General features: G+C 29.8%; 1 protein-coding gene and 1 long non-coding RNA gene across 2 annotated transcripts; both read left to right on the top strand.

Moving 5' to 3' along the window:
• Window positions 1–231: 231 nt before the first annotated feature.
• Window positions 232–4,772, top strand: LOC139426927 (uncharacterized). Its single transcript, XR_011638052.1, has 4 exons — window positions 232–335; window positions 2,491–2,565; window positions 3,013–3,120; window positions 4,585–4,772. It is a non-coding gene; the product is annotated as an uncharacterized lncRNA (long non-coding RNA).
• A 4,246-nt stretch (window positions 4,773–9,018) lies between these two features.
• LOC107447149 (zinc finger protein OZF) lies at window positions 9,019–10,795 on the top strand. The gene has a single exon (XM_016061984.4). The coding sequence runs from the start codon at window positions 9,558–9,560 to the stop codon at window positions 10,533–10,535; it is 978 nt and encodes a 325-aa protein (XP_015917470.1). The 5' UTR covers window positions 9,019–9,557; the 3' UTR covers window positions 10,536–10,795.
• The last annotated feature ends 4,672 nt before the right edge of the window (window positions 10,796–15,467 follow it).

The raw sequence follows: 15,467 nt of genomic DNA on the forward strand, positions 1-15,467 counted from the left end.
TACTGAAAAGCATTTTTAAACAATGTTTTTTGTTATATGAATCGAAAAAAGTATTATAAATGAAACTAACTTAAAATACAATTTATCGCAACTCTTTAAATATATTTATTCCCAACTTCTTGTTCATAAAAATAGATCCTTATACGGATTGACATGGTTGGAAAACTAATTTAAATGTTAAAACTTTTGCCAAATAATAAATTAGAAATGCTTTTTTATAATTTTAGCTTCGATCAAATAATACTGGACGATGAACTGACGGATAATTTTCAATTTGATTATGATGGATATGGTACTTACCATGAAATCAGTAATGAGTTGGATGTTTGGAAAAGGTATTTATATTTAAATTAAGTTACTCAATTCAAATTGATTCACGGTTTTAAACATTTATAACCGTCGTTGAACAGCTGACTCAATTTTTTGGGTTTAAGACTACTTATGTTCAACTCCGTAGCCTTGCAGTTTTGAACCTAACCCAGAAAACAACGGAACTTCTGGATCAAGTATTGACAGAAATTTGCCTTCGTGGAGGACTTTTTGATGGAACTAATTCGCATTTGCGTTTCACGGAGAAGAAAACCACTTTTTAACATATTCGGATTTAGTACTAACTATTACTTTGTTTAAAAATTTGAAGAAAAAAACTTATATACTGTTTAATCACAGCCTACATTGTTATGACAAAATTGATAGAAACTATCATTTTTTCGATTTTAAGTCAGTTCATGTTTTGTATAAACAGAGGTAGGCTGTTAGAGGCAATGTCCCAGCTTAAAATTCAAACAGAGCTTATCAATCTAGTCAAAATGACTTTGAAAAGTAAAAAAATAGAGTAAAACGTCAGATTAATCTGATTTTTCTGTACTGTTTAAGACATGGTGGATCTCTATCGTTTATATCCTTGTAAAATTTTTTAAAGACTCTGGTTTCAATTTAAAAAGGTTTAATTTTTAAAGATGGGCTATAGTGGAGGTATTTACTACTTCTCAAAATGCTGACAGAGATGAATGTTTGGTTTCAAATTCAAAGAAAACCAAAGTAATGATGGCCGAGCTCTACCACCCCTTATAATTGGAAACCACACTTTTGAAGGTACGTATTATCTAATTTTAATATTTAGGCATGCTTATTACCAGCAATATTGAAGGTAGCATCCAATTTAAATATTTAGGCATGCTTATTATCAGCACGCTTATTACCAGAATAGTGTTTATACGAAGGTATCATCCAATTTAAATATTTAGGCATGCTTATTACTAGTAATAGTGTTAAAATGTAAGTATCATCCAATTTGAATATTAGGCATGCTTATTACCAGCAATAGTGTTTATATGTGTAATATAAAAATAGATTTTTAGTAGTAAATAGATGCTATTTTGGATAAAAAGTCAACTGAAATCAAGAGTCGTTTCCTTGGCAAGATTCGTTCGTTAGCTATAAGACCAATAATCTAGTATGACAGTGAAAGCTGGATACTTAATGAGTCTGAAGAAAACAAACTACAGATATTTCAAAGAAATCTTCGCTTCTTTTTGGAGTACTTAGGAAAAATAAAATATGAAGGGGTACTCATGCAAGATACAATAAATATTGAAAACTAAACATCGATTGTAAGTATAATTAAATCATATAGGATTAGATGACAAGGACTTGTCTATCAATTTAACAATTCAGACCTTCCCAAATAACTAACATATATGCAAACATGAAAGAAGCAAGAAGAAAAGGTTGACCATACAAAAGATGGTTGGATTACGTGGAGAAAGATTAAAACTTTTGGAGTAGAAAAGTGGCGAATTCTTCCGTCGAACCATTCTGCTTGGAGGAAGCGAATTAAGAACTCTTTGGACTGCGCCAGGCCCTAGCAACAATTTTATCTTGGCCCCAGTTAGGCTCAATATGAGTCCTACATGAGCATGCAACGAGGGACCAATATTGGGATATCTAGATTTTTTAATATTAGTCCTATATAGTGCCAATGTTGGCATCCATTGGGCCTATATTGGCTGAATAATGGATATAAAATATCGGGTGAATCTGACAATTCTATATAGGGCTAATATTGGGAAAATATTGGCACTTTGAACCCTTATTTAGCCAAGATTCATGAATATTGATCCTATGAGGGCCCAAGTTATTTTACTGCTAGGGGACTGTAGCGCTGATGAATAAGGTTTTTTGATCAAAATTATGCCAGAAAATCATTTTTACTCGAATCTTTAGTTATTATTAAGTGAAGAAAGATAGCTAAATTTAAATATAGTAACTTAATAGAACTGTTAAATGAAATTTTTTGAACAGATCGATTTAGCTAAGTTTTAATATAGTTTTATCTTCATCTAATTTTTAAAAAAAAATCTAATGAAATATTTTTTATGAATGCATTAATGACTTTTATTTATATCTTTAAAATGCGATCGAGTACAGAATAGAATAGAATACTGAAAAAGAAATAATAGTTTTTATTTTTATTTTTTATAATTTCAGTTCCGTCCATATTATTTATGATGATAAAAGCGGATTTGATCTGCAACTTGGAGAAGGATATAAAGAGGGGAAAAGGTAAATTTTGTAAAGTCTTCTGTATTTTTTTGCCTTTAATTTAATAAAATATATTAACTTTATAATTTCAAATTTTCTTTAAATAAAATTTCTCGAATTTCTAATCTAAACAAATCCCCTTTTTAATCGAAGGCCATTTTCAATATGAAGTAAATATGATTTTCGATTAATTTTCTTAATATGAAACGATTGATTTTCTATAGTGATTAAACTATGTGAATTTAAAAAATATATTAGAATGGCAGAAAAGTAACTAGTATGTTGAATGCAATTATTTTCTAGAATAATCTTCAATATTCATTTTAATATCAATTGATCTTCGACTTTGTGTTTATGAAATAAATCTTTTTTTTTTCATTTATATTTATTAGACACTATTTTAAATCTTTTTATCTCTGGAGTTTTTTCGAATAAAAAGTTTAAAAAAATATACTTCTATAATTTTAGATCTGACCGAATAATATTGAATGATGAACTGTTGGATGATTTCCAGTTTGATTTTAATGCTTATGGGGAATATCCAATTATCAGTGATGAACTGAATGATATTAAAAGGTATCTTTTTTTGTGTTTAAGTTTTTAATACTCATAAATATTTTGCAGTTTAAAATGTAAATTACAACAAAATAAATGATAAAAAACTAAAGACACTTATAAAAATAACTTTTTTCGCATATCAACAGAAACCTGATTTTATTCAAATAATAGTTTTAAATTTTACATATGTAAAAACGGGGTTTCTTTTTTGAAAGTGTATTAGAAAAACATATTTTCATATGTTTTTGTTACTATTAAGTAAAGTGAAAAATATCAGCTAAATTTGACAAAAAATTTACTAGTGTTATAAAATGCCATTTTTTACCGGGGCAATTTAGCTTCAATTTTAAACATAAATATTATTCCATCCTCAAACTTTCAGCTTATGATGTAATTCTCTTTTTCTATGAAACCGCTAGAAAGGAATTATTATTTATATCTCGGAAATTTTACTTAATGAAAATACAAAATTTTATTAATTTCTTTCATCATTTTATTGACATTCATTTCTGATAAAATAATTATTGAATAAAATCAAGGGATGAGCCTAATACTAACTCATATTGGAAACATATTATAAAAGACAGTGCCTAAAAATAGGCAAAACTTGATTTAATAACAATAGCTGTTGCTAACTCACAACATTTTCGAAAATAGCATATTATTCGCAAAAAGTTATTTCATGTGGCAATGGATCCTTCGAAATTACTTACTAATGCCCCGATGAATTGAAATTGTGAAAATTAAGTATTCACTAAGAGTGGAGAAATTAATGTTTGTGATATTAAAATTTTATTTATGGATTATAAAGTATTCTTTGGAGATATATAGATAAGAAGATATAGAATATGAAGTATTATTTGGAGATTTGCATTATAGATAAAGCGAAATGAAACAGATGCTGAAAAAAAAGAGATAAACCTTCTTTTATAGTTTTGTATAAAATAATTTGTTAAATTCAGTTAAAAATAATTCACTTCAAACATTCTGTTCTATTCTTCCAAACACGAAAATAGGCGTGCACAAATAAATAAAAATGATCGAAAATCTAATTAACATATTTTCAGGTTGAAATTTCAAAAACATAATGAAACCAATTTTTAAAGTAAAAAAATTGAAATCAATGAAAATTTGTCTCTTTTTATGCTTAATGCAGAGAGCCTAAGCAAAACTAAGAAAGATTGTACTATTAGATACGATGGAGATACAATGTTATTTTTAATCTTGTGGATATGGTACAATCAACGAAAAAACAATTTGTGCAATATTAGATCAATCAGACGATTGCAATGAATGGCACCTTCTTCGACCATGAAATTTCGTAATTTTCACCCAACCGATATATATATATATNTCATACATATTATATATATATGTATATATATATATACGATATGATTACGAGATTACGATATGATTGTATTGTTTATCCAAATACACGGCAAGAAAATTTAAATTTATAAGATATTTATTACTTTTCAGGAGTGAAAATGGGGAAAAAGAGAGCTCGAATGGTGAAAAGAAAACTCTCAGCTCAGTTTTGCGGTCCATTTGTTGGGTTTTCTGCTGCTGCTTTAATGGAAAAGCGACTTAATTTCAAAATGTCAGCTTATGTTTTGCAACCCATTTTCTTCCTCTTTTGATGTTGTAAAAAAAAAAAAAAAAAAAAAGAGGAGTNGGACTTTAAGAAAAAAAAAAAGGGAGCGTATATTATCAAATAGCAAGAAAAAAGAAAACTTTCTACCTATTTTCGCTGCCCATTTACTGGCTTTTTCTCTTGCTGCTATAAAAGGAAAGCATTTTAATAAGAAATTGAAATTTTTGGCTCGTTGGCTTTTATGCTGACATTTTATAATAAATAGTCATACGATATTTATTTTGGTGTTTACATCAATAACAGTAATCTCAATAGCAACCGTACCTTCAAAAACAGTAACTTCAATAACATCACTATCTTCAAGAACTTTAACTTCAATACCAACCGTACCTTCTGGAAATGTGGTTTACTTTTCAACAACTGTAATCTCAATAGTAACCGTACCTTTTAGAACTGTAACTTCATTAATAACCGTACTTCCAAACACAATAACTTCAATAACAGCAGCATCTTCAAGAACTTTAACTTCAATACCAACCGTACCTTCTGGAAACGTGGTTTACTTCAACAACTGTAATCTCAATAGTAACAGTAACCTTAACTGTAACTTCAATAATAGCTGTACCTTCAAAAAAAGTAACTTCAGCATCTTCAAGAACTTTAATGCCAACAGTACCTTCTAGAAATGTGGTTTACTTTTCAACAACTGTAATCTTAATAGTAATCGTACTTTAAGAACTCGAACTTCAACAATGACCGTATCTTCAAAAGCAGTAACTTCAATAACAGCAGCATCTTCAAGAACTTTAATTTCAATACCCACCGTACCTTCTAGAAATGTAACTTCAATAATGATTGTACCTTCTAGAACTGCAACTTCGGAAATAACCGAACCTTTAAAAACTGTAACTTCAAGAGTAATCATATCTTCAAGAACTATAGCCTCAATAATAACCGTAACTTCCATATAATAATTGAATCTTTTGTAACTGTAACTTTAAAAAATATACAGTAACATCAATAAATATTCTGTTAATCAAATACGTTATCGTTATTAAAATTTGGATACGAAACATAGATCTGTTTTGCATTTAATAGCAATGCTTCAGTAGTATTTACTTTGTATTAAAATTCATGATTTGTGTCTGTAAAAATAATTTTATAGTTTCCTCACATTTGAAGTTTCCGTAAGCAATATTTTATTTTCTAACCGACATTGTACAACCAGCCCAACTCTGCGTTTACGATTATCTATGCTCAACTTCTTAGCTTTGTATTTTTGAACCCAACTTAGAAGACAATGGAACTCCTAGTTTAACCATTGGGGCAAATTAGCCTTTGTAAAACACTTTTTGATGGAACTATCCTGATTTGCGTTACGTAGACAGGAAAATTAGAAAACTTCCTATAGTTAGCCCGATGGCAAGGGGATTCTAACCCGCGATACTTCTATCACTGAGGATAATTTACGTCTGCACTGTGGTCGATGCGAGCCGGATGTGAAATTCATATCAACCAACCATCGCTGGAATCCGAACCACTCTCACCTCATTGGGAAACGAGTGCTCTATCCCCATAGCTCTTGTCAACAATATTTTATAACCGTCTTTCATCAGCAGACCCAATTTTGATTTTACGACCACCAATGTTCAATCCCGTAGCCTTGTAATTTTGAAACACGATCCGGAAGACAAGGAAACTCCTGGATCAAGTATTGGGAGAAATTTGCCTACGTAAAGGACTTTAAGATGGAGCAAACTCACATTTGCATTACATAGAGAGGAAAACCTCCCACGGTTAGCTTGACGGCAGGGAGACTTTAACCCATGATCCGTCTACCACTAAGGGTATTTTACGTCAGCACTGTGGTCGGTGCGAGCCGGGTGCGGAATTTGCATCGACCAGTCATCGCTGGGATTCGAAACCGGTTCACCTCGTTAGAAGGTGAATGCTCCATCCCCTGAGCCATCACGGTCCTGTGAACAATATTTTACATCCGTCGTTGAACAGCCGAACCAATTTTGGGAGTACGACTACTAATGTTCAACTCCGTAGCTTTGTAATTTTGAACCAATCCAGAAGACGAGGAAACTCCTGGATCAGTACCCCTAGAGGTATTGATTTGTTATGGGAACATGGAAGACTTTGCGACTCGCCAGATTTAACGTGCATCAGTCACCATTTACTACATGGAGAGTCTTCGGTTGGCGGGGATCGAACCCACGATCTCTTAGACATGGGTCCAGTGCCCTACCAACCAGGCTATCCCGGCCCTTGTAAACAATATTTAAAATTATTCGAAACTTATTAAAGATAATTAGGAATATGCAAGGAATTCTGTTAAGCCTACTTTCATTGCTTCACCTTTTTAGAAGCCTTGTTAAAATAACACCAAAAAATCTTTTGATTAGTTGTAAGACATTGCACTTAGTTGGGAAAATAAAAATACTTTTATCGATATCTATGGAATCACTAGTTAAGAAGACAAGGGAAATTCTAAAACCAACGAGATATCCTGAGAAAATTTTTAGGTGTTTTAAAAAAAAAAATTTCGGTTTCTTTCACCAAAAAAAAAAAAAAAAGCTGGTTGTTATGACTTCCTTTTTTATGATGTAACTTCCTTTTTTATAAACATTCTTATTTTTACCTCTTTCAAATAGTTATTTTGGATACTTAATGTGTTTGCTCTCTACTTCATTTTCTTACAATTCTAAAAATATGTATAAAAGGTGGTCTCTATTAAGCACTGTATAGTTTGAATTGAACACTATTTACATAATTTTTCAGGAAATTCTAAGAACGATTTTTAGATTATAATTTAAATGTTTCATTGAGTCATTTTTTTTAATTTCTTTTTTTTTATGAATTTCTCAGAGATTTCTTTATGTAAAACAGTTAGGAACATGTTTATTATTTTTATTTCTAATAAAAAAAAAATCTTACAGTTTAATGTACCAAAACTGAAAATTATTTAGCATTTTACAAAAAAAAATGAAGAAAAAAACAAAAAAACATCACCGTTTTTATGTATGGTAATACTAGTGCCAATAGTGAATCATGGCACTGAAATTAATCTCTTTATTACTTTCATTTGTTTAACTGTTTCTAAAAAATCTTAAATGTGGCAGAAATTAAATCAATGAACAAAATTAACCTATTCAACTTTTTAATGAAAACTTATTAAACTTTGAGATGACTTTCACTTGATCTTGACATCAATTGATCATTTTTAGGAACAGTGGAGGGGATTTCTGCATCAGTGAACTAGTCGTTATACTTTTAATCTTTAAAGGGTTAGATCCTTTAATACTGGTACTTAAACACTTAAAACTACATAAATATATGGCAAACTAATTTTTTCTGCATTTCTATTAGTTTCATATGTTTTTGTAGTTACTTCACTAGTCGCCCTTTCAACCCTTCTTCCTTATACTTAGGGCAATCCGGGTTGCTTTAAATAATTTTCTATTTCTTTTCCATATCAGAAACCTTGCGTTGACCGTGCTTCTCACTTTCATAACTCAAAAACTGGGAGATGAAACAATATGAAATTTTGCACATATTTAGAGAAATGTTTTAGGATATCAAAATGTTGTTCATGTTATTTTAGATTTATTTGCGTTCAAGTTGAAAATTTCTTTTTTGAGCCGCGTAATCTAGTTAAGAGAATACTAGCAGGGGAATTATTATTTTTTTAAAGTCAAGTACTCGTATGTCTGTAAATGCGTGATTCGTCACACTTAGATTAAATTTTGAATTAGTTTTAAAATGATTTAATAATTTTGACTTCTTTTCTGATGTAAAGAAAACACTAATTGCAATGAAATTATAATTTAACAATTTATATAAAGTAATATTGAAAGTTCTTTAAGGAAACTCTCAATAAAGAACTCTGTATGGAATGGTAGCAAATAATTCTCAAAGATCTCAAGATTGTGATTGATCACAAGAACGTCTCGATGAATCGTTCGCCAATCAGCTCCTGAAAACTTGTTGATGTACTAATAGCCAGGCTCAGAACTAAATCTTTTCCAGTGCAAATTGATAGAAAAACCAAAGTTGCGGAGGTGTAGAGGTGTAGACACAAACGGAGGTGTAGTCCAAAATGCTCGTAAATGATCCCTTCCGATCCTAGTCTCTTCAAAATCCAAATTTACTGATATCTTGCACTTATTTTTCAATCCTCGAACCAAACTCCAATCCAAATTTTACCAAGCCACAAACCGCTTCTGACTTTTCACTGCAACTTTCTGCTTTTTTTTTTTTTGCTTTTTTTTCCCAGCCTCAAGCATAAGCTTCGTTAATAGAAACATAGAGCTATAAGCTAAAGCAAAAAGCTCGTCGCTCATTTCTACAATTTACAATCAACACCAAAGTTTGTTATGAATCGTGACTATTGTCTTGTTAGATATTTTATAAAATAAATCAATAATACTCCTATTTGATTTTTTCTATCTGTTTTTGTTTCGTATTTCCTAACTTGCGCACACTTTTTCCCAAAGATTGTTGAATAAGGATATGTTCCAAATACAGGGAAATTTTTTATCTAGACTTTGAAACTTTCATAATTTAAAATGTGGTGCTTTCTCTATTCAATGTTATAAATAAATATAAATAAATAGTCTATTTTCACGTATCTTGGACAAAAACAATCGCAATTCTTGTTTAATTGAAATTAAGCATTATTTTCAATTGAGAAAACCTTAAGCGGAGATGATAAGTATTTAATTCTACAAAACGTGGTTCTCGAAGATGTAATAATAAAATAGTCATCTTCATGTGAGCAGAAAAGTTGTTTAAACAAAAGCTCTTATGTTCCTCATTGGTGCATATTCATAAGTAACCTTATTAGTGTAAAATGTGTGAAGTCTATAATACAGATGAGTGTAATTTGAATGAACCAGAGTGTAATTTAAATGAACAAGAGTGTAATTTAAATGAACAATCTCTTGTTCCTTCTGGAGAGAGACCATATGTATGCAGTGTGTGTAATAGGTCTTTCAATTGGAAATCTAATTTAAACCAACATTATTCTGTTCATTCTGATGAAAAGCCTTATTCATGCAATGTGTGTGATAAAAGATTCTCCCAGAAATATTACTTAACTAAACATTCACTTGTCCATAAGGCAGAGAAGCCTTACTCATGTGCTGTGTGTGATAAAAAATTCTTACGAACGGACAGTCTGCATGCACATTCTCGTATTCATACTGGAGAGAGGCCTTATTCATGTAAAGTGTGTAATAAAGCTTTTACTATGAAATCTTATTTAAATGAACACTCCCTCATTCATACTGGAGAGAAACCATATTCATGTAGTGTGTGTGTTAGATCTTTCTCAAGGAAATCAGATTTAAATAGGCACTCTCTTGTTCATATTGGTGAAAAAATCTATTCATGCAGTGTGTGTAATAAATCTTTCACACACAAACGTGGTTTAAATAAACATTATGTTGTTCATACTGGTGAAAAGCCTTATTCATGCAATTTCTGTGATAAAACATTCTCGCAGAAAACTAATTTAAATCTTCATTATCCTGTTCATAGTGGTGAAAGGCCTCATTCATGCAGCGTGTGTGGTAAATCTTTTGCACATAAACGTAGCTTAAATAAACATTATGTGGTTCACACTGGAGAAAAGCCTTATTCATGTAACGTGTGTGATAAATCTTTCACACAGAAAGCTAATTTAGATAAACACCATCGTGTTCATATTGGGGAGAAACCTTTTTCTTGCAGTGTGTGTGGTAAATTTTTCACACAGAAATCTAATTTAGATAGACATTCTCTTGTTCATACAGAGAAAGACTTTATTCATAGTGTGGGTAATGTGTGATAAAACATTCTTGGTTTGAGCTACCCGTTTAAATGTACATTCTCGTTTTTATGTTGGATCAACTACAAGATTTCCCTAGTTTTTACACATTTTCAGTGGTAACCATAGTAAATACAATATTTCAATTTTCAGAAACAATTGTACAAGTTAAAAATATTGTATGAATCTATACGTATTTCGTAGAAATTTAAATAAACTTAATAATTACATTGTTTTAATTTTTGTAAACAATTTTAAATAAATCTTAATAAAAATCCAAATTTTATCATCATTTCTTAATAAATGGTTTATATGTTAAACCTTTAACGTAGGTATGTCATTATGATTAGTATTAAAAATACTATATATTATAATGAAATTAGAGAAAAAAGTACTGGAAATATTTTAAATGATGACAAAGTATGTTTTTTTTTCTTGTTAAAAAGATGGATCATGACACCAAATGAAAAATCTAAACAGTGCACGTGATTGGCTGAGATTCAACCTCTGATAATTATTTTAAGATGATCTGAGTCAGATTTTAAGGAATTCTACTCCTAGTAGCAGAAACTCTTCACACTACTTGATTATTACAGCATCTGCAAATTATCTTTTCTCTAAATTTCATTTTTAAAAGAGAAAAAACAAAGGAAAGGGGTGTAATTGTTGAGATTTCTTTTTTAAATACCTCTTAAACTTGTTTCTAATAATCTGAATTGAAAGAACAAAAAGTAAAAAAGTTTTCCCTCTGTTACTTGATCGCAGCAAAATAATTTGGAGCGTCATTGGACCCCGATGCAGAATTGTCAAATTAACCCAATATTTTATATTCATTATTCAGCCAAAGCCTTAAATTGGCTTTATATAGGCCGATATTGACCCTATATAGGACCAATATTAAAAAATCTAGACATGGCGATATTGTTTCCTCTGTGCATGTTCATATCGGACCCATATTGTACCAATTTTGAGCTTAACTGGGGCCAAAATAAAAATGTTGCTGGGAAGACTTAACTGTTTAAGAATCCATTATTTCTTTTTAGTATCGTATGAAATTCAACTTAAGTTAGGCAACCTTAAGTCTTCATGTTTAATTTTTAATGACCTTGTGAGTAGTTATATGATCGATCATGTGTAATTTTTAATGATTTGCAACTGGTATAATAAATTGACTGGATTTTTTAAAATTTTTATTATAACCTCAGTGTTTTCATCATAGAAAAAAAATGGGTGAGAATTTCTCACCCTTTCTCAAAAACAGGGTGAGAATTCAAAAAGTTAAGTGAGATTTCTAAAAACTAAAAAAAACACAAAAACTCTTGAAAAAAAATCATTTCTTTAATTCTAATACATTTTAACGTCTTCTATTTTTTAAAGCATTGAATATTTTTGGTGCATCATCATAGAAGATTTTGCCTTTACAAGGTATTTGTCCTTCTTACATAAGTGCATAAAAAATTTGAACGTCTTACATGAAGAAGCCTTACCTACGGTAAACACGTGGTGGCTGAGAAATGTGTTCTGAAAGGGGTTCTGTTGTTCGAAAAGTTTCTGAACAATACTGGTAAATAGGGAGGCTAGATAATGGGGCAGATGTTGAAAATAATGTAAGATCCAGGAAGAAAAGTGAAACGGATTTTATTCTAAATGGCGTAATTCGATGCTTTTTCGAAAATGCGAGAAATTGGCAAATTTTGAAATTGATTTACAGAATGCGCGAATTTCTCGCGGTAATCATTTTTTATTGCGAGAAAAGAAAAAAATATGCGAGATTCTCGCGCTGTAGTGAAAACACTGAACCTCTTTCTTGCTGCATTGAAATCATATATAAATTTGGATTTATGTAGATAGTGCTGCAGATTCAATCTGTAAATGTGTAAATTCAATTACATATAGTTTTCATCTGTGTTTGACCCCCCCCCCTCCCATTAGCTCAAAAGGAGTGACTGGGCAGTGTAAAGGGGTTAGTGTAAGATTATGGTCACTGGAGTGCCAATGACCATGTATAAATTCTGCCATTGTGGGAATCGCAACTTGGCTCCACATAACGTAAAAATATAGCCTTTTTCTCTTAAAACAATTGACTGTGCGTGCTCCAGAAATCAAGACTGCGAAATGATGGGGGAAAATTTGGATCAAGATGGTGTGAAGAGCCTAATGCGGAGATTGTCTCTCTAACAATTTCATTACAATTTCGAAAAAAATTTGTTTAACTATTTAAGATAAAAAAACAAAATTGTGTATTTTTTTTTCTTCAAAAAAATAACAGAAAGCATAGTAAAAAAATTTTAAGGTTTTAAATATAGTTATTAAAATATCAGATTCTATACCAGCATATTTAATTAAATGTTCTGAAAAACAACTTTTGATTATAAAATTAATTCATTTTCATGATGCTTAAATATTATATTAAAATTTTTTGGATGTGAAATAACATTTTTAAATGATATTTTTGATACTTCAAAAAATATGATGACCATACTTAAATAAAAAATTAGCCTTACCTTACATATAAAAAGTGGGGTATGAAAACTCCATTTTTGCAATGATATTGAAACAAAACTTAAGTTTAAAATGAAAAATGTTTAATAGATATATTAGATGGTAATTAAAAAATGTAAATTACTAGTTTGTTCAATCTGCTTGACTTGTAAAAAGCTTGTACTTCATCCACCAAACGTATGACATTTTAAATGGTTGTCTACATTTCTTCAGTGTCTGTAGCATTTTTAAAAAGTGCTTAAAGGTGCTTATTTTCATTTTTTAAAAAGCCCTTTAAGGTACTTGGTGTGTTTTTAAAAGGTGCTTAATTTTCCTTTTACGAAAATGAGAATTTTTTTCTTTACCATATCGATTTTCGGTGTGTATTATGCAAAAGCGTGTTTTTCGCATTGCTCTATTCAATGTCTGCATGATTCATTCAACCACATTCCATTTTGGCGTGCCGTCGGTACGTAACGTATGTTAGCGCCAATCATGTTACATGTTTGAGGAAATACTTGGGTGTGACTACTGAGCTTAGTTCGGTGAGATTCTTGCACTCTTATGTGCAACTCTGCTGCATTCTTAATTTCAGGTTTCATTTTCCACCCTCTGAAATCTAACCGAAATATCTCTCTCTCTTTTTATGGTGGCTAATATAATCAAGAAAAAGAGTTCTTTGTCAGAAACTGGTTATTTTATCATGATCATGTAAAGTGTTTGAACATTATTTTGCATTTTGTTAATGTATATAGTGCATAAAAATATTTTTTTAGTGCTTTTTTAAGCACTCAAAAAATACTTTAGAGGTGCTTGATTTTTGTTGAGAGGTTTGACTATGCACCCTGTTCTTTCTGGAATAGTCTTTATTGGTAAATCCTTACATTCATGGAATTCAGTATGTAGTTTAAAAAATTTAAATAAGGGTAAAGAAGCATAAATCCCTAGGCTGCAGTAATTAACTATGCAAAAACTTATATTTTTATTATTACATTGTAAGTATTTTACATAAATAAAAAATGCTGTCAAAAAGTAATTTTTTTTTTCTGGAAAGTCATTTCTTGATGGTTATGTGGTATTTTTTTAGACAGCTGGACCTGGAATTACCTTTTAATTTTTATTAAATACTGTTTTTTCTGAAGTAATATTTTATGATTTTATATTTTTGTATGAACATAACCTGTTCAAGGTATATACCTGACTGACATATGTTATTTATAAAAAAAACATTTAAAGTTTCTTAAACCTTGAAGTAGAAAAAAACAAGATACATAATAAAGAAAATAACTCATATATAATGTAAATTGTTTTATACATTTTTTTTGTTTATTTTACATTTTCCTTGTTTAATTTTCAATACTAAAATTTTAAAGAACTTTTTTTTTTAAATAGGACTTTCATATCTAAATGGTGAAGTTTAATATAAAGAGTTTCCAATGGCTTTCTTCTCAAACTATACTCCAAAATATGATATTTATTTAATTTCTGTGGTGTGAGGATTGTCCCTGATGCTAATTCAGATTTTGACCTAGTTCATTTTTCTTACTCAAAAATAAACTTTCAATCTCAAATTTGCAGTTCTATGTGTAACAAAGATGCTAAATACATATTAAAAACATGATTTTGGAATATTCTTTACTTGTTTAGACTTAATATATTTGAATAAAATCTTTGTGTGCTTTAAAATCGTACATTTGCTTTTTTTTTTTTGTCAGCATATTAATCACTAAAAAAGTAAATGTCTATGAAATCAGTTTTTTTTGTTTGTAATTATTTCATATTTCTACAAGATTAAGAGAAATTATATAACACTTCCATTATATTTAAAAATAATTTTAATAGCATAAGTTAAAATTTGAGATTAATTTTAAATTTTTACACAGCTCCTCAAAGATAAACTGTTAATACAATAGTCCCTTGTAAAACAATAACAAAAATGGTTAAAAAAAACACTTTATTCTAATTTAAAAAGCTACCGAGATATCAATATTTAAAGTTTGTATCCAATATTAGTGTGATATTGGCTTGCATCATTTGTGATATTTACTTTCTTACAGTTCTATTTTTAATCAAGAAAAGTTTATTGCACGTACTTTAATATTTAATTATTTTTTATTCGCTATGTCAGTGCAATTTGAACAATCACCAAATATTAATTAATAGTGCAGTACGGAACCCGTTATCCGGAAATCAGAAAACCGGAACGAATTTCAATAAATTTTCCCGCCATTTTTTAAAAAAAAAAATTTTTTTCCTCATAAGATTTTAAGATTTTTCGTTCTTTTTTGAAAGATGTTTACCTTACCATCATTTTGAAAATAATCATTAGTGTATTACTTCATCGTTTCTTCTTCTTTTTAAAATTATTTCCAAATATTATTTTTTTTAGTTGGGTTTAACAATAAAAAAAACGGCTTTTTGTAGCGATTCTGAAAACCGGAAAAATCAGTTATCCGGAATAGCGATGGTCCC

Source organism: Parasteatoda tepidariorum, chromosome 10 (genome assembly GCF_043381705.1).
Source record: "Parasteatoda tepidariorum isolate YZ-2023 chromosome 10, CAS_Ptep_4.0, whole genome shotgun sequence".
Taxonomy (NCBI): domain Eukaryota; kingdom Metazoa; phylum Arthropoda; class Arachnida; order Araneae; family Theridiidae; genus Parasteatoda; species Parasteatoda tepidariorum.